At 46.4% G+C, this 25,736-nt stretch overlaps 1 protein-coding gene across 1 annotated transcript in view; it reads right to left on the reverse strand.

The window, feature by feature from the left end:
* Positions 1-1,373: 1,373 nt before the first annotated feature.
* HS6ST2 (heparan sulfate 6-O-sulfotransferase 2) overlaps positions 1,374-25,736 on the reverse strand; it is a 126,876-nt gene continuing 102,513 nt past the window's right edge. Inside the window, exon 2 of the mRNA XM_066559439.1 lies at positions 1,374-4,215. Coding sequence (XP_066415536.1) covers positions 3,513-4,215 — 703 coding nt within the window. The 3' untranslated portion in view covers positions 1,374-3,512. The remainder of the gene's footprint in view (positions 4,216-25,736) is intronic.

Below are 25,736 nucleotides of genomic sequence, written 5' to 3' on the forward strand. Positions count from 1 at the left end.
GCCAGAGGGTTTGAGAGCTTCTTGACTCACTGCTGTAGCTCCTCAGCTTCTGAAGTTTGTCTGTCCAAACACATCCCCCACTGCCCCATCCTTCCCCTCCCGCAGTAAGAGTTTTCTCAGCTGTCAAATTACTCCCCTCAAAAGGCAACCCCAATTGGTTTTAGCCAGACTTCACTGCTGGGTGCTTTTTTAGCTTCAGGGAAGCCTCTCACACGACCTCCATCCCATTAGCAGCTCCTGCAGCCCTCTCTCAGTGCACTAACAGACCTGTCTATAAAGCCAGTTAAATGCAGATCTGCTGGCAGACCCCTCCACCCCCTGCTCCCCAGGGCTCAAAAACCCTCACAGAGGTAGGATGCCCCTGCAGGTACTCACAGGAGAAGGGCAGCTCTGTCCTCACAGGGGAATTCCAGCAGATCAAGGCAAAGTCTCCTGTGGACACCTTCATGACAACTGTCCTGCTGCAAGCCTGGCAAACTTGAGGGCCTTTTATAGACAGCAAGAAAAAAAAAGCCTCCATCCAAACTGTGAAAAAGTGTCTTTGTGGCATCTCTGGCCAAGAAGATTGTCAGAGGGCTGGAGAACCTCAGCTCTGGAGACAGGCTGAGAGAGCTGGGGGTATCCAGAGCCTGGAGAAGGCTCTGGGGACATCTCAGAACCCCTTCCAGTGCCTAAAGGGGCTCCAAGAGAGCTGAAGAGGGAGTCTTGACAAGGGCATGGAGGGATAGGACAAGGGGGAATGGCTTTAAACTGAAAGAGAGAAGATATACCTAAGATATCAGGAAGAAATTCCTCTCTGTGAGGGTGGTGAGGCCCTGGCACAGGTTGCTCTGAGAAGCTGTGGATGCCTGGAAGTGTCCAAGGCCAGGTGGGACAGGGCTTGGAGCAACCTGGGACAGTGGAAAGTGTCCCTGTCAATTTTTTTTGTGTCCCCAGAAGGGATACAGTGGGATGCACTGGAAGTCAGTGGATAGGCAGCATCTTTCAGGGTCAACATAGAGGGTGGGTATCTCATAAAGGATAAAAATAAATCATATACGTATACACACATACACGTACACAAAAGAGAAAGATTTCCTTAATGCTTCAGACCACTAACAATCATATTTAAAATCACCAGAAACCACAGCTTGTTTTTCTGAGGGCTACTCAGAAGTTGAAACCTCTGCAGTAACTCCCGAACCAGACAAAAGTCCAAAGTGGTTTTGCCCTTGAAAGCTGTAGTTTAAATACAATTCAGGAAAGCTATGAGTTCAAATTCACATACTTACTGTCAACTGCTATTTCACTCATGTGGGAATTACCATCCGTTCTCAACTGTGAAGCTCTCAACACATCGTCAGAAAAAGAAATAATCACATGAAAATCAGAAGTCTGTAGTTAAATTTTATTTATCAGTTCTATTGTTAAATGACACAATCAAAGTCAGTGGATTGGCCTGTAAATCTACACAATAAGACAGCATCTACGGTGGAAATCAGTAGAATTTGATATGGTTATGACAAAATGGTATCCTTATATTCGTACATCCCCTATATACAATAAACAGTATACACAAAGAAAATGCAACTAGTCTCTGTAAACCATGCACACCACAGCATAAAAACAAGATGCACCTCCTGCAACAGGCCTCCAGCTCACCCACAGTTAAGTCCTGTTTACAGCAGTGCCTTTCAGTTTCAAGAATGAATTATTTTCCCCCGTGAAAACCAAAATACAACTGAGACATCATATTGGCAACTGCAGTTCTCATTAAAAAAAAAAAAAAAATTGCTGTACATGAAGTAATTCTCTTCTCAAAGCTGCTAATGCAGGGTATTGGTTTGCTGCTGCTTTGCTCTCCCCTTGCCCTTGGCAGGGTTGCTGCCCCCAGGCAGCCACACATCATCAGATGTAAAACCACTTCCAGGTAACTTAGGCGTGGAGCCGTAAGATGTTTTTAAAGCCTTCTGCCTCGTTTCCTACCCCCCTGCCTTCATGGTGTATAGAGTATTACAGGTGAAAGGCAACAGTGCAAGTGAGCCTTGTGAGCATCGTGTCCCCAGGGCCACAGAGGGCCCTCCCGGCCGCCTCCGCTCAGTGCCAAACTCGGCAGCACTGCAGGACAAATGTTCTCAGCTTGCTGAAAGCCTGGCCCAAGCCTTGCAGAGGTTTGTATTTTTTTTTTTGCATAGAGATTTGTAGGAGCCCCTCACACCACGTTTGCTCTCCTGTGGGTCTGGGGGAGGCCGGAGGGCTGCGGGGATCCCGCTCCAGCTCCGCACCCGAGCCCAGCAGAGCCTGCTGGGGAGCAAGCTGTGCACCCCATGCACCACACCTCCTTCTCCTCCTCTAACTATGGCTATGGAAAAACTGGCTTCCCTCGTTTCCAGTCCTCATCCGTTATCGCTATGAAGGGCTCAAGAGCATAGGAAAAAAAAAAAGCCCTGTTCTTATCTGGTGTAGCAAAGATTTACTGGAAGTAAATCCTAATTCAAGTGTAAATCTACTTCCGTTGAGCAATTCTCTTTATAATATTGCTGGGATTAGAGAGTTTTATGACTTTTTAAAGACACTACACAAATATCAGCAACATAATTTCATCTAGTTTATACCACCAATTATTAAGGAATGATAAATTCAGCATTATGTATTCTAATGGGTAAGAAAGACTTAAAATGAGACACTGTCACAGGATTATAACTTGGAGAAGGCTTTATGAAACAAACATGAGAATGTGCTGTAACTTTTCCAGAATGGTTAAAATCATACTGCCCTGAAAAATTCTGGAAACAGTGTCTTATAACATTGGCATTGAGTTCAGAAAAGTATGCATGTAGTTTTTTTTTCTTTTTTTTTTTAATATGAGATAGACCAAGCTTAAAACTCTAAACAGCAGTAGGTAGAAAAAGTTTAAAATTTTAAATATTTATATAACTAGAGAAATTACTTCTATTCATTTTAAAAGCCAATATTATACATAAAACTAGTCGATAATTTTTCTAGACCTTTACTGTTCCCTTCATCGTTCACTCATTAACTTGGTAAATATCATAAGCAGTTGGTGCCCTTGAAAACACATTATTAAAATAAAATTAAGATAAAATCAAAGGAAAAGGATTTGTTCATATACTGTATTGTGAGAGTATGCTAAATGCTCGTTATTAGGAAATGAGTTTGCTTCCCAGATAGATTTCAGCCGAGCATCATAAACATTTTCCAGCATCCCATTTTGTACTCATAACTAATTTAAGGATTTCTTTTTCTTTCACTTCTTTTAAATAAATGTCCAAGCAAACATTTCCGATGAGCCGAGACGGCTCCCATATTTCATAAATAACCCAACAAACCTAAAAAGGACAATTTAATTACACGCTAAGATTAAGTGTTCCACGTACAGTACAACATTTACTGCAAAGGCAACTGCAAAGGCAACATTTTGACCTCTTTTTGCTTCAGACCCTCGAGAAGCATCACTCGGTTTGCACGCTGGGTCGGGCTCTGCTTCTTTTCTGCCCGGCAGGTGCCCCCCACTATCGCCGCCACCGCTCCACGTTCCCTGTGTAGTCAGTGCTGGAGCTGTTCTCCCCCTGCTCCCTCAGGTGCGCCTGCTTCGCCCGCAGGATCTTGCGCTGCTCCTGGCGTTTCCGCCGCGCCTCCTGGTGCTCCTTCTGCCGCATGTACTGGTACCGCTGCAAGAACAGGTCTTTTGCATAATCGTACAATTCCATGTCTAAAAAATTGAGGGCCTCGATGCGCTGCTGAGTCTGCTTGTCTATCTCCACGCTGGAGGCCCTTGTGCTGTTGTACTGCGTGAACGGCGAGATGAAGTTCATGTTGAAAGTCTTCTCGAAGAGATACTGAGTCTTGCGCTGGAACTCGGTCAGGCCGAAGAAGGCCATGCGCTTCAGGTTCTCCTTGGCACTGTCCAGCAGAACCTTATTCCTCTGCTCCTCGGGCATCACCGACAGGTTGTAGCAGCCCACCAGGCTGAGGTCGGAGAGCATGCGCACCTGGCGGTTGTTGGCCAGGTTGTAGGGGCAGTCCATGAACTCCTGCAGGGAGCAGCCCGACCAGTCGTCCCCGGTGTAGCAGCTGGGCAGCTCCTCGGTGGTCGGGGAGCGGCCGTCGCAGACGTGCAGGGACGCCTTCCATGTGGCTCCCCGCTGGACGTGGCGCCACTCGCTCAGGTACCGGGACACGGGGTCACGCAGGATGGTGATGTAGTAGAAGTTCCTGCCAAGGGGAGAGGAAAACAGAGTGTTCAGTCCCGTGCATCTCCAGCACAGAGCGCATTAACGCTCACAATCGATACAAACAGGCAGATGCACTTAAGAGGCTTTCAGCAGCCCTGCTGCAGAGGCTCCTCTGTGAGTTCACCTCCACAGGGTGAAGGACGGCTGAACAAATCCCTGGGGGGAGTGTGAAGGGCTGCATCTACCTGCACACACAGAGAGCTGCCTCTGTTTAACTGGTGGTGTCTCTACAGAGGCCAAGGGAACCCAAGACTCCCCTCTGTGCTGGGCTGTCCACGTGGCAACAGGCTCCTGCTGGTGCTCCAACTGAAGGTCGCACCAGACCTTGGAGAATACTTGGAGTATCTCCCAGGATGTAAGCCATGACCCAAGCAGGACACAGGTAGCTCTGGCTCTTAATTTCCTTGTACAACAGAGCTGCACTGACAGGTTTCCACAGACAGCAAAGAGCTGCCCATGCTACATTCCTGATGAGCAGTTGTGGGTCTCAGCTGCTCGAGCCCCAGAGCAGCCTAACACCTCTGAGGAAGGCACTTCCTACAGGACCTTTCCTTTTGCAGGCCAGATCAATGGGGCATGCCCAGAAGCCCCAAACCACTTCCACTTTAACAAGTACTTTGGCAAAGCCCATATAAATCCTGTTTTATTCTCCTGCCTTCATCTGATACAGGACTGAAATGGTGAGAGAGGAGAGCTAAGTGACTAAAAAGAAATTAAAGGATACATTACAGCATTTTGTAAGAGAAAACATTTTCAAGAGAGGTTCTGGCTTTGGTTTGAAGCAACAGGATAGTAGCACATGGTGGGGGTCACGCTGGCACAGGGAATCCATCAGGTCACCAGCTGGAAAAGCTGCAAGTTCAACCACAGAACTTGCCCAGAGCTCACTGAGTTGCACATTAATATCCACCATCAAACACCATGCTGTCCACCATCACAGCCTGGGGATGGACACAGCTCTTTGAACCTCCACTAACATGACCATGGCCTCACCTGGATGATGCTGGAGGAACACCATCAGGATGCCAGCCATCTGCTTAAGCAAATGGAATTAAAGTAGCTCAATAAGAAAATCATGCTGCCAGGAAAGGCCACTCCTCCAGGAGGAGGACACCAAGGAGTGTGTGCCCAGGAGCCCTGAGCCCCTGGGGTGTGATTGCCATGTCCTTGGTGCTGTGTAAGGAGGAGAAGGACATTAATTTGCTCTCTCAAGTGACATTGTGACTGGTCACCTTGAAGTCAAACTTTTGTTCCCTGTTGTTTCCTTTGGCAGAAAAGCCACTAGATGTCAATGTTTTACAGAAAATTGTCTTTGAACGGACTAAAATGTGAATCACAAGCACAAAAAGGATCCAACTGCACAGGGAAAGAAAACCTGGAGAATCACCATTCCTCTTCCTATTTAGAGCATCCACACTCATGAATAATTAAGTAAGTAGAAAGTACAATAAACGTGCAAAGCCAAATAAAACCAATGAGCCTAGAAGAGAATCAGTGGCTGGAAACAACAGCATTCAGCACTTGGAGTTGGGACACCACAATCAGCACCACCCCCCTGCTCAGAGGGATTTGGCCACAGATTCACACAGGCAAAGGAAGCAGAAGTCCCCATCACAACCCCAAGGAAGGTCCTTTTGCACAGAAGTGCCATTCAATGATTTCACTGTGAGAGCTGGAGGTAAGAGGGAGCAAGAATAAAGCTCACTTTCATGAGTGAGTGGCAGCTGCTAACCCCACTGTCCCTTGCAGAGATGGGGAGAGTTTTGCTCTTATCTGAGCAGGTCTCTGGTAGCATTGGAGAACCCAGCCTGGCAAAGAGGAAGGGCTTTCCATGAGCACCACCTCAACCAGCTGCTCCAATGAGCAGGAGCTGTCCCTGATTATGCTTCTGCCTCAGGCTCCTTTGATGCAGCAGCAACCCAGCCTCGTCAGGATCCCCAGCAGGGGGAAATGGAGCATCTCTGGGACAAACCTAAGCCCTTTCTTTACCTTCTGCCAGGACTCCTGAGCCCTGGATCAAGTTTACTGGGACACTGCACTAAAATAATGACCCAACCATACAGCACTAACCTCTACATTAACTATAGCAACTAACATACAGTAAAAAACCTCTGATGACCGTGGGGACAAAAGCAAAGCCCTGCTTGCCCCAGAGCCCCTTGTAGGAGCTGGCCATGAGCAGCTCAGCTCAGGGCAGAAGGGTGCAGGCACAGGGGTGCTACCAGCAGGAGAAGGCCAAGACTGTATGCTCTAAGGTCATCACAGAAATCGATGGGGAGTTAATGCAAGAAGGGAAACAAATCCTGAGCCAAGATCGATCCAGTGAGCATTTTATTACAGCCCAAACCCTTCAGCCACTCTCCCTTTGTGCTCCTTGGTCACAGGCAGTGACAAAGCATCTCCCTTGGCTGCTGTTGTAAAAACAAAAGAATGAATAAAAACTTGTGCTGGGGGAAGAGGCTGTGCTGGAACAGCGCCCTGTCAGCCTGGGCTGCCTCACCTGGGCAGGTACCTCCATCTGTGCCTGCCAGGGAAATGCTGCAGTCGAGGGACACAGGGGGGGATGAGGCTGAGTAAAGGTGCTCACTGGGCTCTGCAGTGAGCATGGAGCTGTCTGGGCCTCCCCAGCACCCCGAGCTCAGGATGCCAGGCAGGGACACTCACGGGATGGCCCAGGCAGGGCCCATATCCTCCCTGGCCTAAGCACAGCTGGCTGAAACAGGCTCACAGCTGTTACTTATTCCACCTTGTTATTGCCCTGATGAATCCTGCTTTCAAAAAATGAGAAGACATGTCTTAGAGAGAGATGCATTGTCAGTTGCTGGACCAATCTCAGCAATTTCATGCATTTCTCTCCTGCCTATTAAAATTCTACCAAAAGAGGCACTGCCCCTTTTGGGAACATCAGCTTTTGCCCTAAGCTTCTCCTCTGAGTTAGGAATCATGGCAGCTCCAGGAAAGCAGCTGTGCTGCTCTGTGTTCATCTGAACTGAGCTTCAGAAAGTCACAAAAGCTTTAATGCATCCTCACCTCAGAGCTGTGCCAGAGATTAATTCGGCCATCAGCACTTTGAGCATCATTCTGCTGCAACTGAGGAAGACTTAAAGCATTGCAATTATTTTTAGCTCTGTAGGTAACAGCTTGTTCTTTCTGCTGCCTTACCAAGGGGGTGCTGAGCTCCTGCCTGCTCCTTGAAGCATGTGCTTCAGAGCCCAAAACAACATGTTTGCAGGTAGAGCTCCAACTACTGTGAATCATCCCTCCAACTCAGAGCTGCACTCACCAGAACGTGGCTTTTCTGATGAACCTGGGGGGCCAGGAAGCACAGAAAGGGAGTTTGAGGGCAACTCACAAAGTAGGTTGACCCTGGATGGAGGCATCAGGAATGTGGGATGATGTGACAGTGACTTGCTCCTGGTCTCTCCCTGAGCACTGCTATTCCTTGAGGAATGTGGGGACTGAACAGTCCCACAATGTTGAGTTTGCTCCTCATGCTGCACCTGTTTGCTTTGAAGGATAATCCTGTGGCCACACAGTCCATTCCTGCCAGCCCTCTCCCCACCTCTGCAAGGGACAGAATGAGATTCCCTTTTTTTTCAACTTAATCAGTTTTTTTTTAAGAATCCTTGCATCAAACTTCAAATTGCAAAATAAAAAAATTTTAAAAATAAAAAATTGAAGTTCAAGTAAAGAACTGTGAAACCCCAAAGGATGACAGCACTGAGTAAAGCCAGAGACTTCAGGTTCAGAGTGTGGAGAAGCTGGCAGGGAAGGGATATGCAGGTACTCACACCACAGTGCTCAGAGGGCTCATTGTGTGCAGAACTAAAAAGGTGAGGGGGGGGGGGGGGTGTGACTCTAATTATGCATCAAAATGGGTCAGAATCTCCCAAAGTCAGTGCACAACTCATCCCAACCCCACTGCCCCACTGTTTAATTGCCTGTTGAGGTCGAGGGAGGCTGGAGGTCAGATGCTGGCAGCTGCCATGGCTTCAGCCTGGAAACCTGAGCCTGGCTTGATGGAACTATGAGGTAAGGACTGGAGAGGGGAGCTGAAAGCTGAACATCCACTCCCTGTTACATCCATTAGTGGATTAGTAGGTGAGGGACTGAGTGACCTTTTCCCATTTCTGCTGAGAAATGAGGCTGCAGCAAGAAGGGCTTTGCAGGTTACTGAGGGTGAGAAACCTACAGCCTTTGCACAGGGAGCACTGCAGCCCCAGAAATATCCCCATCTCCCCCACAGGCTGTTCCCAGGAGCAAACTAACACAGAAACACAGCTTCAGCACAGGGCTGAGGAAGCACAGCTATGATTTCCAGGGAAAGTACTGGGGCAGTCCCATTCACCATGCAAAAGTAAAGCCATGCTTTAAGCTGCCTCAAACACACCCATTTGTATTTAGGTCAAGCTCAGCCAGATGGGAAGCCTGGCTAGGATGTTTGGAGTCACAGACGGGGCTTGTGCAGTGAATGGGAGGCAATTTTATACAAGTGTCTCCATCTCTTTGAGTGGAGATGGGGGAGGCGAGGAAATTTTTTAAGTTTCCAAATCTGTGTGGGTTTTTTTCCCCAGTTCATGGACTTTGTGGTACATTAATGGGCCAGTGTGAAACCAAGTTCTGCTCCAGGTGAAAATGGGTATTTTGAAAGAAGTTCACTCTGAAGGTGCAGGGGCAAAGGGATAGACCAGATTTGTGTCACATCCAGCAGAAATGCAAATAAAACAAACTAAAACCCTGCAGCAGAGATTCTGCATATGATGCAAAGGATTAAGGATGGAGCTACTGAAAAAAGAAAAATAATCATAGGGTTGGCACTTCAGCACCAGAAACAATGCACAATCACCAGAGCCAGCAAGCAGCACAAGGACATCCATGTCCTCCCCCCCTCCACACAAACTCCTCATGCTGCTGAATAAAAATCTAGAGAGCTTGCTTATAAAAGAGTAGCCACATACTCATTCTTTTAAAAGCTAAGCAATTTGGGGTATTTTTAAGATGGTAACTTGTCTCAGCTCATCTCACCACAGGAAGATGCTCTCACACTGTGGCCTCGCACACAGATCTGAGATCCCATCTCCTTCTCCTCCACTGCTCCCAGCAGCTGTGGGGAAACTGAGAAACTGTGTCACAGGCAGTGTCCTGCACTTCTCCCTCATCCCACAGCACTTGGAAAACGTCCCTGCTCAGGATTATTTGACCCTGCTCAGGATTATTTGACAGCAAAGTCACAGACAATGACGGAAGGTCAGGAACGCGAACGGTGCGAGTCTCACATTCCCTGTTGTGCTCTGAGGAACCCTCCCCGTGGGCTCCAAAGCTGCTGATGGATTGTAATCTCTGGCAGAGGGTCTCCAGCCCATCAATCATGGCCACCACAGCTCTCCGAGAAGTCAAACTCAATTACGCCATGCCGGGCGCCAAGTGCTTCGCTCCCAGAAGTTGAGGTTAATTCCCATCAAGAGTGGCCCACTGAGAATTTGATTTGCTAATACCACAAATTGTTCCTCCAAGAGAAATACCGCTGCTGCCTAATTTGTTGGAGTCAGGCATCTGTTTGGAGATCACTCAGAGAGAGGCAAAGTGTTCATTTAATACTGTGACTCATCCTGGTTCTTAACAAACTCTGTCACCGACAGACACAATCAGAAGGACAGGGGTGAGCATCCTGTGAGAGCCTCTCCTGCCTCAACCATCCCTGATTCTTAACAAACTCTGTCACCCAGAGACACAATCAGAGGGACAGGGGTGAGCATCCTGGTGAGAGCCTCTCCTCCCTACACGATCCCTGCTTGGAACCTCCCCCCCAAAACGAGAACACCTCTTCCCTGCCAAGAGGTGCACAGAGGCACAACTCACAGAGATGAGGCCAAAATATTTGGCAAGTTTACTGAGGCAGCACTGGAATCAAATGTTTGCATCCACTCTAGATTGGTCCCAGATGCTTCCCAGCAGTGATGTGGATGGCAATGGCAGCAGTGGAGATGCATTCATGGCCCATGGGCTTCCCACAGTGCTGCTCTGCTCCAAGGCCTCCCAGCCCCACAGACAGCAGCAACAATCCCCATCTCAGAGTGGGAGAGGAGCAAGGGGGGCTGTCAAGTTCTCCTGAGCTGCAGGGAGAAGATCTCATGCCCACTGTTCCATGGCTGCCTCCATGCCCTGGATCTGCAGCCTGGCTGCCCGTGCCAGGGCCTCCCCTGCCACTGTCACAGCTCGTGCAAGGAGGTGATCATGGAGCAGGGGTATTGGAACAGGACTGCTCCCCTTCTCTTCTCTCCCCAAAGACCACAGTGCAGCTCAGGCCCAGCTGGACCCTGGGCTGGCTACTACTTGTTCCTATGACACCTCTCTATATTCAGGCATTGAAATGAAACCAAACTTCCAGGTCTACCTCATCCAAAATTCAAAGTACAGTAAAATCTAAATGAACAAATCCCTTCTTCATTAAAGAAGTGATGGATAAAGATTATGGGGAGGGAGAGAAGGAGGAACAAACACCCCTTTCCTCTGCAGCAGCCTGCAAGACTACCCAGATGATATTCCTTTACTCTGGGTCTCAGGGTGGCAGAAGCAAATAATGCATTAGCTCTGAAAGAGGGCCTGGAAGGAAAGGAGATAAGTATTTCAGGACTGTGAATTAAAGCTGTTAGCAAATGCAAATTTACATTTCCTCTAAGTAATCATTATGTTTTCACTTCTATCAGCACCCAATGAATCACAGAGATGTTTTGTCTAGAAACACTAATGGTGGGGGTAGGAAGCCAGCAGCCTACCCACAGCAACGGCAGCAGGAGAGAAGTGCCAGAGAAACCCATAAAAAGGAGCTGGATTTTTCAAGAACAGCAATTACATCAGCCCATCATTGCCCGTGAAATTACCAAAAATGAAAGACCTGCGGGAAAAAAGCATTTCAGGCACAGAGGAAGGCAGCGATTTAGCAGGTCAAGGTACACATTCATATATGTGCAGGCATGGCATATGCAAAAAAAGATAATGAAAATAATGCCTTAAATAAGTAAAAAATATGCAGCCTCACACACGCACATGCTCCCAGCTACCCTCATGCACAAAATAATTGTCCACAGTGTTGCCTGCAGAGGGGAGAGCAGCCCTGCAGATCTGCCAGAGTGGTATTAATTTCATAATTGCCTGTATTATTAAGATCTCTGCAGGACACCCCTGCTCACAACCAATTCAGCAAGAATAGTGACCTTTTAAATTACTTTTTTTTTTTTTCAGTAGTGCAAAAAAGAGAAGCAAGTTTCTGTTTTTAGACTCAGCAAACAGAAGAGTGACTCAGCTGCTGGTGCCATCCCCACTCCTCTGCCTCCACCCTGGAGTCTGGCATGGGAAAGGGTGGCAATGCTGGGCAGGGCCAGACCCATCCCACCCACCTGACCTGCTGGATAAAGGACTGAACTGCCCTTGGAAACACCCAGCTTCCATCACAGCCTGTCTAGAGCAGTAAAGCTTCCCATCTCATGAGCTTGGTTATATGACAGAGGCATCAGGATGGAGGCAGCAGTGGTGTGGAGGTAAAACAGGGGAGGTAAAACACAAGGAAAGGAGAGAGAAGGTGACAGGAGGATCAGTGTGTGCCATGTCTCCATCGTGCTGGATGACAAGCTGAGCACAGGTGACACTGGATTTGTGAGGTCTCAGCAGCAAGGCCTTGGCTTTGCAAAGTGCCTTTCTTGCTGAGGGCGATTATCCCTTAATAAACAGGAGGCAGAGCTGAATTTTGCTCTTAATGCATACTAAGAAAACTCAAGGTGTGAGCGATGTCTTTTGAAACACTGAGCTCTGGCACCCACAGAGTGCCAGGAGCACCTTCCTACTCCCGGTGTGAGGAGCTGTCCCTGTCCCTGTCCCCTGGAGCTCCTGGAGCCACATCACACACATTTCCCAGGAGTGGTACAGCATGGCCCCAATCGCAGAGCTGTTACGGATTCATTAAAAAGCATGGCAGATATCCCAAAGCAAAAAGGAGGCCACTGCAACAGAGCTGGTGAATAACCACAGGATGCTGCTATAAATCAGATCTTTACAACAGTATTTACCCCATCTAAATGCTGCTGCAGGAATTAGTTTCAACGTGTAACTGATATTTCTGCGGTGGCAAAGATCGAGGTTTGCAAAGCCTACACTCCATAAGCAGCGGTTTACAGAGATGGAATAGTGGCAGTTTTTCATTTTCCAGAGTCCACTCACCCTTCCAAGAATCTTAATGCCTCATTGATTCATAATACAGTACATAAAGATTTCATTTTTTCTTGCACACAGTGATATATTATGGAGGCAATCTATTTTGCCACTGAAAAGTTTGCTTAGTAGAGAAATTTGGAGTTTTGACATTCAGGAAATTACAGTCATCTGTAAAGTGCGATTGATATGCCAAGGCTAACATTTTCATTGCACTTATGGAGCCAGAATAACTATGCTAAAATATTTATTATATTCTAAAAAAAATCCAACTTCTTGTTTATAAAAAGCATATATTTAGCAATAAAAAAGCTTTATCCTTATATCCGTATATATTTTAGCTATGTCTTAAATATGCAAAGCCACATTCTCTCGGACCAGATTAAAATACTTAAAATAATCAAATAAAATCAGTATTTTAGACAGGCTCTGTGTGTGCAAGCAGAGGGCATGAGCTGACACATGGCTGCATGGAGCTGCACAACAGCAGTGAAATGAGATAGGGGCTGTCACAGCAAACCTGCCCAAGATCCCTGAGGGGATGTGGACACTTGTCCTGCCAGCCACCAGCCACCCACGGGAAGCAGGAGATCACTGAACCCTGTGTGCTTCATTTGCCAGTTCTGTGGCTAATATGATCCAGGAGGAAGTACTGGGTGTGGAGGGCTCCAGTCTCAGCTTGGCACACACACTTGTCTTCTCTATGAACACATCAGTGTGTATTTAGAAGTTGTGATGTATCCTATATCCTGAGCACTCACTGCAAATTCATAATTGCTGCCTGAACACCCCTCCCAGCTCCTCTGCACATGAGAGTAGCTGCTATTGAGTATCCCTGCCTCGGCGCTGGAGAAACCTTGGAGTTTTCATGAAAAAGATCGCACAATCAGCCCCAAGAGCTCTGCATCTCCCACAATGGGAAATTAACTCCAGAGAGGTATTTATAAAATCATTTGTTACTATATCAGAGCTCAATCAATTCTCTTCAATAATACATAAAAGGAGGAGGTTTGGCTCACACGAAGGAATATAATTCCTTCACAAGCTATTTGCAGATAATCTTCCTTACGCCAGTTAATACATCCCACAATAGGTTATACAAAAGTGCTTTTAAAAACTAAACTGAGGATATATAGCACATGAAAAAGGCACATTAGTGCAACTTACATTTTGCTTATCATGACTATTGCACATACAGAAATCCATGGAAAATCCTTCCCAATCTTTCTAAAATTTTGTCAAAAGCAAGCATCTATTGAAAACATTTTTGCAATGTAATTAATGAACTGATACTAATGAAATTCTCAGCCTGCTGCCAAAAGAGGGATAGAGGAAGGGACAGTGTATTTACAGCTGCAACTTCTACAGTTTTAATTTCAGCTCTCATTGATTCCATTGAGCACCATGAGACTGCATAATGAAGAAATCTGTATCAATTGAAAATACCAAGTGTGCTCCTGCCCCACTAGGGCACTACTGTAATATCATGTAATGGAAGGGGATTCTCATTTAATTGAATTGGAAATGAAACACATATTAGCTAAGAAAACTTAATCAGTGCAATAATATTAAAATGGGCCACTCAGACAAACTATACTGATTAAGTCACTTGCAAACATTTCCGTAATCATCACTGAGACTTGTGGCATTAATGATTTAAACTCACTTTTCTACTCCAGGGAACAAAACTGCAATTTCATAGCAGACAATTAGAATATTTTAAGCCCTGCCTCACACACTACAATACAGTCTCCTGGCAGAAGCACAGGACCTCATCCTGCAAGGATACATCTTGAGCTGTGATGTACAAGGTCTGCATGGATGCTGGGATGTTTGATTTAAGATGGGAAACAGCCCTGAAAGCACCTGGCTGGCTGGGAAATGTTTCTGAGGTACTGGCTGTGGTTTCTTTCAGACTTCATCTTTAATCCTGACTTGTAACTGATGGCACACTCTGATGCACTGTAACACTCTGAGCTCCAAATGGCTCCCAGCAGACCAGGATTTTAAAACTTGTATTCACACACAGTTGACATAACTGGATTTAAAATTTTCATGGAACAGCAGAGTGCATTTCTAGTAAAACTCCATGGATGCATTTGTTGTGTCAAAGCTCAGCTGGGAGGGGTTTTACATCAGCTAAGCAAGCAAGACTAAGTAAACGTTACAAGATGTGCAGAATGTCTTGTTTCCCTCTGCTAGTTCCACCCCAAACATTTAGTAAAAGTATATCTTAGTCTGAATCAGTGAGGACAATGCCCTTAGAAAGCCACATCAAAAGAAAATGACACTTCAGCCTCTCATACAGCAACCCTGAACAAACCCAGGGATGTGTGCATTGTGTTGTGCTCAGAAGGACTATGCACACAGTCCAAGCTCATGGTGTGCCTGGAAACTGAGCTGGCAAAACCTCATCAGATGCTTTCCTGGCAGTCAGTGACAGCACATTCAGCACTGACATCAGCTCGAACACATTGCATTTTTCTGGATTTCAGATGCTCCCTATATTTTTAATTAATTTGTAGCATTAAAACATTAAAAACCCTACTTGCAGATAGTCAAAAGCAAATTCAATTCTTCCACCTTTTCAGTGCCATGAAGCAAACTCCAGCCCAAGTGGCAGCTGAACGGAGGCCACCACAGAGAGGCAACAACCTGGGCTGGGCAAGGAGAGCAGTCCTGCTCCCCTCTGTGCCAGTGAAGGACTGGCACTGCTATGCAAAAAGCACCCAATTCCACAGCCCATGAACAGTGCTACTTGCTTCATCCTTTACTCTGGTTTTCTCAATGTGAGGGTATCACAAGCTTGGGTCAAGATCTGACCTTTCTTTGAGCAGCTTCTCCCTGCAGTTCTTGAGCCCTGAGCTTCCAGCCCGCCCTCACCATCCACAGCCAAACAAGCAGGCAGCACATTGAACCCTCAGCTGGAGGGAAGTCTTGCTTAGGCTAGCTGAGAAACCCTTAAAACCAAGCTGATTTCAGCTGAAGCCAAAGATAACCTACCCCTGCCAGAAGGGACATGATAAACCTGGTATGATAAACCTAAAGCAAAATAAACCACATGACATGTAGGGATATTCACTAAGGTCACAGCTCCTTCCAAAAGGATCTGCCACTCTCCCAACCTTGTCCTCAAAATATGAAAGAAAAAAAGGAAACAAACAAACAAACAAAAAAGACAAGAAGCAAAACTCATCTATGAGCAGCAAGAGATGTTTCAAAACAGTTTAGTTCCTATCTGTATCTCTTGAAAGATTTTCAGAAGACACAGTTCTACTCCTCCACGGATTATTCTGGCTAAAAATGTGTGTGACATTTTAATTATCAAGTACAAATGTTACTGGAAGTAAGCAATGAAACAGATGGTGTCCTGAATTTTACAGTACAGCCACACTTTCCAGCTCAAATTTACAGTTCACCAATCATCAGCTTTAAGTTCTGTCTCTACTGCATCTCCCCTACCCATCTGAAACACCACAACCCTCCAATGCCGAGAGCACAGCTTTGGGAAAGTTGGGAAATTTTGGGAAATTCAATACAAGCTGTCTCCCTCCAAGCAAATGTTTCCAATGAGGAAACAAAGTGGAGCACAACTCTGTACATCAGAAAAGCATGGCAGGTAAGAAGAGAGAGAGCACTGAGGAACTTGAACTACTCAAGCAAGCAAAGAGGTGATCCTGATACCTCCATCTCCACAAAGGACCTGATTTATCTCATCCTCTTCCTCAGTGAACTCCACTCATATCAGTTATCAGTCCTGAGATTCCCTTCTGTACCTTCTGGAGTACTCAGCAGCCCCCTCAGAGGATGTCCCCAAGGGGAAGGGATAGGATGGAATGAGTGTCCCTTCAGGATCCACCAGCGCCAAGTCCCACATCACCAGGGAACAAAAGAATAGTACAGACAGAAGCTTTTCCATTAACTGTTGGTCTACCATCCTTCCAAAAAACCCTCAGTGCTTAAGATCAGAGTTGCAGTTTCATGTGTTTATTTCCCCCTCTTACAAAACATGAAATAGAATTCAAGACACAGGAGCCACACATGTGGATGGGGACAAGGAGGACCTGGGAATACTCATCTCCTGGACTGACAGCACCATGGCAAATGTGCTCCTTGCTTTGAGGAGCTTTATTATCCAGTTCAGACAACACACTAGGAGAGAGTGTGAGTCCAGTGACTCCTGGGGAACAGATGCAGCAGCATCCCCAAATTCAAGCAGCAAGCACAGTGAGTTTTCAGCTGTCCCTCTTAGCTGTGTGTGGCCAGGCTGAGCAGCACATGATGCCCTCATTGAACAGGCTCTTGATTTAACAGGCTGTGACCAAACTGAATCCTGGAAAGCTTTCCTGATACTCCACTCCATTCATCTCCACTAAAAGGGAGCTGCTGCCGGGGCTTATGGCATCAGTGCTGCAATTATGACAAGGAAACGTTTTCTGGGAAGGTGTCCCAGAAAGTAATACACTGAACACTTCCTCTCACCACTCACAGTGCTGAGCAATAACTCCTCTCATCATTAGCATCAGCTTAGAGGCAGGTCTCCAAGGAAGGGCACCCCTCCTGTCATGCCCCTGTGCTGGCACAGGGCTGGGACCACCAGCTCTGCTCTCACCATTCAGCTTCTGCAGACACCCTTAGGTCATGGAAGTACTCCTGCAAGGATCAGACAAAGGGAGATGCTGCACAGGCCAAGGCATGGATCTTTTGGACCCCAGACTTTTCCCATTTTGCTTTGAAATGGACTGGAGCTTTGGAGGTGGAGGGGCCAAAGCCAGCTTTACAGACAGGCAGTGATGCTCAGTCACAAAAGCATTTGCAACACGGGCTCTGCCTCTTGTGTGCAGGTTTGCTCACTGTCACTTAATCCAGCATCACCCTGGCACCCAGGGTGAAGGTGCAAGATCTGTGGTGTTCTTTAAACCCACCTGGGAACCTCTGCCTAAAGGGAACCAAACAGGGCCCTTGTAGATCAGAAGGGATTCAAGGACTGAGCTTGTCTTGGAGCACAGCTGCTTTAACAAAACTTTCCAATGAACTCCTGAACCCCCAGTGAAACTCACCTGGGTATTCTGTCCCCAGGGAGAGAAGCCAAAGCAGTGCCCCAGTGCTGGGGTACATGGCCTGGCTGGCAGCAGATTGATGCTCCTGCATTTGAACTCAGCAAACAGGAGCTCCAGAATATGGTGAAGTGCATGGCAGCAGCTCAGGCTCTGCTCTCAGTCACACTGGCAGCTGGATTGCTGCGATAAATAAATCTGAAAATCAACTGTCTGAGCAGCAACAGCTTCTTCCTATGTCTTCATCCCTGGAGGGGTTAATCTAGAATAATCTAATTTATTCCCAAATTGCAGGCAGCAGTGCCTTTCTCCATTTAGCAGATTAAGAAACTCTGCTCTACCAAATTTATCTGAACAATTCATTCCCACAAAATTACACTGGGTTTTGAACTGAGGTTAATATACTCCATTGTATCTGCAGGCTAAGCAATCCACTGAGGGGCCAGATTAAAGCACAGCTAAACACCACCTGAATGGGCTTTTCTGGCAATGCATCTGTGCAGGGATGGGGCAAGAGCAGCAGGTGCAAAAGGGATCCCAGCAGTGACAATATGGGCCAGGGCTCAGGCACATCAGCAGCATCTTCAGCTGTATCTCACCCATCCTGTCATTAAAATAGCAGCTCCCCCATAATTCATTTCAACATACTGCGACTAGGCTCCTCTTCACATTATTTTAAACAAAATGACACTTTCTCTAGACACTTAAATGCATCCTGGTCTCATCACATCAACAGAGGAAGCATATTTTTTCTGTTTATGTGAAAGGTGATATTGGATGCATCATACATTGAAATCGTTTGCTGGCTTCCTCTCTTGACATAAGTGAGGGGAAAGAAAGTCAGAGAAGACAGATTTTAAAGATGTATGCATATGCACGATCATTTTCTAACCTAGAACATTATTAAATTCTTTCATATATTCATGTGAGAACTGCAAAAGATTATGAAAGTAGAGATGCTATCACTCATACTTTCCCAGAGCAAGGATTAGGGAGCTTTTCTTCTTAATAAAAGCGATATATTTAAATACTATCTGTTTGGCCAAACCCTAGGTAGTACTGGCCAACAGAGGTACAGCTCACATCCCTGCTTTGCAGAATAAACCTGTCTGCAGGTCCAGCCAAACACAGGGCAAGACTGAGCAAGAGATGTCATACGGTTGTCAGAAGTTTGACCTTGTAATGGCTATTAAATGCATTTAAATTTCTTCAGTTTCATAGGTCTAGCACCCTCTACCAAAAACCACCCTACATAGCCCATCCAGCTCCTTCCCAGCCCTTGGAGAGCTGAGCCCTGCCAAACCCTGACTGAGCCATTTTACCCAAAGGCGTTGCAGAAATCTTCTGGTTTGCAAGTGATGCTAAATTCATCTAAACAGCTTTATTTATGAGTGGTGTTACATCCCACTTCTTGGGGAGACAGATCTGCCACTAGAATTGCCTTTTCCTGCCTGCAGAAACTGTAACTCTGCATCAACATTACACAATTATTTTAAAACCACTATTTAGATAGCTCTATGGTAATGGATATGTACACCAACTCCAGTGCCACAGAATTTGCATAGCAGAATTTTTTATCATGCTTCTTAAAGATTAATAATTTAAAGCAAGTTGTAACTGTGCTAAGATTTAGTCTTATGTTTTCATCACTGCTTTATATTCTCATAAATATCCAACATTCCCAAGTACATAGGAATCTGAGATGGTATTCAAGAGAAAAAACTGCAACCAATAGATCTTCCATTTATGGAATTGAATATAAGATCATATTCAAAGTGCTGCATTTACTGACTGATTTTGAATACATAAAATATATAGCCATTGCAAATTCACCTTTCATTGCAAAGCTTTGTTCTAGTAGTGACATAACTTATTGCCAGATTAGAGCCCCAAGTACAGCTGGGTCATTTTTCGTGTTCTCCATTCCCACAAACACGACTGGGAGAGACAGGTCGTGCTCTCTATCAAAGTTGTGCTTACCACACAGCAATATTGCAACACGTCCCATTAGAGTTATGTCTGCTGAGACTGTGAGCACAGACTTGGCTGCAGGCACCTCCTAATGGAATTACATAATTGCAGGCATGTCATCTAAATCTGAACAAATTGGATTCCCTTGTCATGCACTATTGAATCAGAACGGGAAGAACACTCCATGCTGTTATCTATGGTAAACCAACGGTGGCAAATCCAGCGTCACTAATATTTTGATAATGTGATGTTTATTAAAAATGGGGGAAGAAAAAAAAGATAAAATTTTCACGTAAGGCATGTCAAAATCATGTTGCATGGAAAAATGAGCTCATCCAAGCTTGGTTTCAGACTGGGAATTACGTTAACAGCTTATGACGGTTGTGATGTTAAGAAGATGTAACTGAAGAACCACACAAGGCTGGTTGCCTGTAGCAGCCAGGGAAGTGCAGACAAGGGTTTGAGACAGGCCCCACCACCAGCTCTGCATCTGGCAGGAGTGACAGCCACCAAGGTGTCTGCTCTGCTACAGCCCCTCCCTGCCCAGTCTGTGGCGGATCACGGCATTAACATTCCCATCCTGCAACTGAATTCTCCAGCCCTTGCAATTCACAGGCATGCCCTGCTTTTCGTTTACAAGCACATCAACTTTAATTTGGAATTACTGGAGGAATCATAACGAGGGAGCAATAATTTTGAGCACACTGAACTGCACATTCAGGGCAAATTTTCACTGAGCGCTCAGCTCGATCTCCAGCTCTGCACATATGAAAGAACAGAGGCATTAATTACATTACCAGAATCACTAATCAGCTCATTGCATCTTTACATTTCATCAGCTAAATGCTGGTGCAAAATGAGAGGCTTTTTTCCCCCTGTAATTCAGCTCTTCAAGCCTCACCAGGATACTTCCATGAGCACATGGAATGAATTCATTAACAAAAACAGCAAGAAAAAAGAAACTAAGAAATTAATTGCGAAGCCTTACAGAATTCATGGTTCTCATAGTTAATTAACTGTGGGCCAGCTCAGGCTCCTGTGTCCACAGCAGGCCATCAGGGCAGCTCATGGATGAGCTGGCCCCCAAGGCAGAAGTGATGAGTTGGAAGGGCAGAGCATCCACCCAATGTCTGGACCAGGTGAGGGCTGAGGGTCTGTGAGGACAAGAGGGGTTGTTTGCAGTCTGACTCTCCTGGGGCTGGCACACTGCAGAAATTCAGGTTTCAGCATGCCAGCAGCACCCTGGCTGCACACTAACAGCACTCTCTCCACTGCTCTGCCCCAGCAGCACTGCAGTCCTGCAGAACTGTGCCAAATGCTGATTTTTATTTGGCACGAGGGAGAAACGCTGTCAAATCCCCAAATTACCTCAAATTGTGAGAGCACACAGCAGGGGGAAAGTGTTAACTACCTAGTGAGCCTCTGTCTGTAGATCAGCACAGAAAGGAGTCAGGTGAACATTACTGAGCTCTGGGGTCAGAGCATGCCCCCAGTCACAGCACAGGATCACACCACAGGCAGCCCCACTCTGCAGATGCACGGTCACACCTCGGCAGCCCCTGGCAAAGAGACCCCCCAAAAACCTCTCCCCTAAAATCTGCACAACTCCCTGGTCTAAAGGGCTATTAATCTACATGGACAAAAGAACTGCTTGAAGAACAACTGCTTAATCCAACACCAATCCATCTTTTGTTAATCTGCAGCTTCAGCCTTTTCTGCCACTACATTGTGACCTGTCTCCTCACATGCCCATCTCCACAGAGCTCTCTTCCTTGATGGCAATGCCTAGCTCTCCTTGACCAAAACGATCCTCTAAAGTGATTGTCACGTATGCAAAAGACCTGAGAGCTTAAATTACATGATACACCCCTTACATCCTCACAGCAAGCACTGGCCTGTCTTCAAGCCTCAGCACATCTGGTTACACAAATGACCTCACCCACGTTGCTAAGGCTGAGTCCTTGCAGGGCTCGATGCCACTGCTGTATCCTCGAGTGACACCACTGACGCCACCAGAGCACGAGGACTTGACACAGTTGTGTAGCAGGGAGGCTGCTGTTCGGCAACAAACCTGGAACTGAACTGTGGCCCTTCAGGGTGGGCAACAGCAGATCTGTTCTTGGCATTAGAGCAGGGAACTGGGGCTGACTCAGGCTTTCAATCTCATATGGCTTAGAAGGAGCCATGACAAACATCCCCAGGGCAGTGGTGTGGAGTCAGGAGGACTCACCACCTTCTGCAACACCACTTGCAGAGCTGAGCCAGCAGAGCCCTCGAGCCACATGGACTCACCACACAGCATGACAAAATCCCCACAGCACCACAGCCAGAGAAGGGAGGTGAGAAGGGCACCCCAGGATGCTGAGCAACAGAAACGTCCTCAACACATAGGCAAGAACAACATCCACTGAGCTGGGAGACAGCAGCACAGAAGCTGTGAAGCTGTACATACAAACAACATCATTAAAATCAGTATTTTAACTTCTGAATTGTAGGATGTTCCTGCTTGCAGTAATGGACAAAGCCACCTTTGCTACCTGGGAGGCATTTCCACAACTCTCCAGGGCACCTCTGATATTCAGAAAGAAACCTTTACTCATGCACAGAGAGGTTATGAACCACAATCTTGCTTTCAGCCTCCTTTGCTTTAGAAGTATCAGCTTGCAATTAATACCACTAATTAATATCACTAATTAATGAATTGAAGCAAGGGCAGGGAGCTAGGAGAACATTGTTTTTGATAGCTATGAAATGGACTAACAAGAGCCAGCTGGATAATTACTCCTCTCTTCAGGAGTTTTAAACTTGTTTAATTTTCCATCAAAAAAAGCTTCTGTGAATATTTAAAGAAAAAATTGTAAGAGTAGAGTAAGAAAACTGCTGTCCAGTTTTGGCATTTTGACTCATCTTTCCCCCACAGAGATGCTGTTGGGTTTTAAAGGACATGAGGGAGTCCAGATGGGAGAGGGATGGCATGTGCTCCAATTAGCAATCACACCTCTTTAAAACCAACTGACCATGAGACATCAACCCCCGGGGGGAAGATCCTGTCAGCGCTCATGGGGATGGTTTGCCTGGAAAGGACTCTGCTGGAGTAGGGGCTCATGCACAGGCATGATGCTGAGCTGGGGAAGAAAACATTGAAAAACATACCTGGTATCTCCACAGGACCTCATTTTCCTCCTTCATGGCCAGGGCAACCTTGGTGTCTCCCTTGGATGCTAATTTGGGGCTGCTGGTCACCCAGCCTACAGTCATGTTCTTCCATGGCTGGAAGAACACCCAAAACCCACACCTGAGACAGGGCTGGGGTCTATCTGTGTGGAGGGGTGGGTTACACAGTAATAACAGCTGGCTGGAATAATAAATTAGCACCTAATTAACAGGAGTGTTGGCTGCAAAACACTGAGTTAATGGAATAGAAAAAAAAAAGGCAAAGAGCTGGGGCTGTGAAATAGGGAGATTGCTTTAGAAGCTGCTTTGTCAAGGACGTCTTCGAAGTCGAGGGTTTAAAAGCTGAAGGAAGAAAAGTGCTTTTGTGGGGGAAAACCTGCCCAGCCCTTACCCAAGGTCGGGATTTGTTTCCCAAGCAGGCATTAGCGGCCAGCACTCGCCAGACTCTCCCTGTCAGGTAGAAAAAGGGGCTGTAATGTCTTTAAGTTGAATGCCAGAGGACAAGGTAAGCATTTGGGATGCAGATAATGCAATCAGGACAAATATTTATTGGGTCAGTAGTCACTGGTGAGAAAGAGGAGCTATAAAGTGGAGATAACAGGGAATAATGCTGCCACAATGGGAAACTGCACTAATGACTTAACAGCTCTTTGCACCTCTCCACAAAAACCTCCTAAGGGAGAGCTCCTATTCAGTGCAGAGGAAACAGTGGTATAAATCTGCTTCCTGCTCCATCTGACACCCTTTGCTCTCGCAGCTGCTGCCAGACCAGCTTCTGCCTTATTTTACTGTGCTTCTACCCTGGTTTTGCCCCCCTTCTCCACACAAACCAACATCAATCCTCTCCCCAGCTTCATGGCAGGTCGCAGCAGCCCTGGTGGAGCAGAGCAGGAGGAGAGACCCCTCTCACAATTCTCCTCTGAGCTTGGGGACAGTCCCAGAGGAGACAGGAGACATCAGAGCTGACACAGCAGCAAGGCTGACCTGCACCCTCCCACACCAGCCACACTCCCCAAACCCAGCCAGCAATTTAGGGAACTGTGCATGCAAGGCAAATGCAGAGCAAGCCTCTCTTCTAGGGAGGAGACACTAAGGACACAGTATAAATAAAAAAGTGCCGTTTAACTGTCTTTAATTAATATTCTGAACTACACGTAAGCCTTTAACACACAGCAGGATCACGGTGAAAGATTTATGAGATTGGTTCACCTTTTGCAAAGTGCTGCCTTGGGTCATCAGCACAAACTTATCATCAGCCCATACCACACCAGCGGGGAGCTGGAGCGAGAGGGGAAGGGGAACAGCTGCACGAATATGATCTGACCTACTTTTACAGTAATTTGAATGCATATCTGGGAAAAAACCCCACCCTCTAAAATTTTAAGGGAGAATGATAAATCAAAGCACGACAGTAAACAAGTCGTTTGTGAAGTCGTACTGTCTACTCAGTACAAACAAGAGATTCATCAAATAATAAAATACTACTTTAGAAGAAAACAAGCACAATTATTTTATAATTATGGCTGCTCAAGTCTTCTGAGGGCAGGAAACCTTCCTACCTCCATAGAATCATAATCAAGACTCATCAAAGTCCTGTAAAAGCAAATCAATAGCTGCTCTTGGCAGGACGAGTTAATTAATACCAGAGTGCTCTCCTGCCTGGCTGTCAGGCTGATGGTGCTCAGCACAGCTCTGCCAAGATGCTCCATGAAAAACCATCCAGCACCACTTGGCTGCTGGTGAGAAAGGATGCCACCCCTGAGGCTGTGGGTGTAGGGGCACTGGGGCTGTGCTCTGCTTTGTAAAGGACACAGACATCAGGCTGTTCAAATCTCTAAAATGCAATCGACTCCTCACTTCTCTGGATCCTTATTTCCATCAAGCAGGAGACTCAGCCAGCACCATATGGCTAATTTTATAAAGGGAACTCAAAGCCATGTCCTTTTCACCACTACTGCACTTGTGGAGTTGGTCCCTGGTTATGTGTGGTGATCTGGGGTGCTGTGCCACCCCCACATCAGACATGCCAGGGGGAGCTGGCTGTTTGTTATCAGGTAACTGGCTCACACCACCAGCACTGGTGGCTCAACACCCTGCCAGAGACTTCTGAGGTGCCACTTCAAATGTTGGCTACCAGAGCGCAAGCTTTCATCTTTCCATGGCAGATTCACTGGAGCTCTGTGCCTTTTACTGCATGACTTCCTTCTCTTTTTTTGCTTATTAAGAGACCTTTAAAATGGAAGGTTTGTCTGCCCTCTGTGATTAGCAAAGATCTCACAGCCTCTCTAAAAGTGCAGAGAAAATTACAGCCAAGAACGTGATAGCAGTTAGAAGCCCAGAGCAGGAAGCAGTGAGACACACTCAGCAGATTGCTTTGAAGCAAAAGCTCAGTAAAACATTATTAAACTTATTTTTAGTCTAATTTTCTAAAGAAATCAGCCTCTTACAAGCACACTGTCTACCTCCCTCCTCTCTCAGCCCACTCCCCATAATTTTTTAATTGGTTCCTTTATCTGGAGACTCTTCTGTCAAATTGGGGTGGAAGATAAATAAGCATTGAGAAGGGATACAGGGGAAAACACCCAGCTGGCTATGGAGAGCAGGAATTGCTGGGAGCTGCAGTTGGCCTGACAGCAGCAGTGTCTCCTGTCACCTGTGCCTGAGATGAGATGGACATGCAGGGTGATATTTAGCATGGAAGGCTGGCAGATGCAGCAGGGGCAGAACACAGAGGTGCTGCTTGATGGCTTTGCTGAAGAGCAGCATTCAGCACGTCCCAAGAGTGCCAGTGACGTTTTGCAGACCTCCTGCCAAGAGCAGCTGATATGTCACCTCAAATCAGGCATAAAAATAGGACAAAGATGCAAAATGCCAGAAGAGTAGGAAAAGCTGCTTCTGCTGAGTGCCACTGCTGATATACTTTTATTGTTGTTTCATGGTTTTCTTGGATCAAACAAGGGGGAAGATACAAGTGTGCAGACAGAACTGGCTGTTCCTCGTCACAAGGAAAAGGCATCAAACTGAGAGAAGGGCTCAGCAACAAAAATACATGGGTCAGAAGAGTACATACACAGGAGAAATGGGTGAGGAAACT

Source organism: Molothrus aeneus, chromosome 14 (genome assembly GCF_037042795.1).
Source record: "Molothrus aeneus isolate 106 chromosome 14, BPBGC_Maene_1.0, whole genome shotgun sequence".
Lineage (NCBI taxonomy): Eukaryota > Metazoa > Chordata > Aves > Passeriformes > Icteridae > Molothrus > Molothrus aeneus.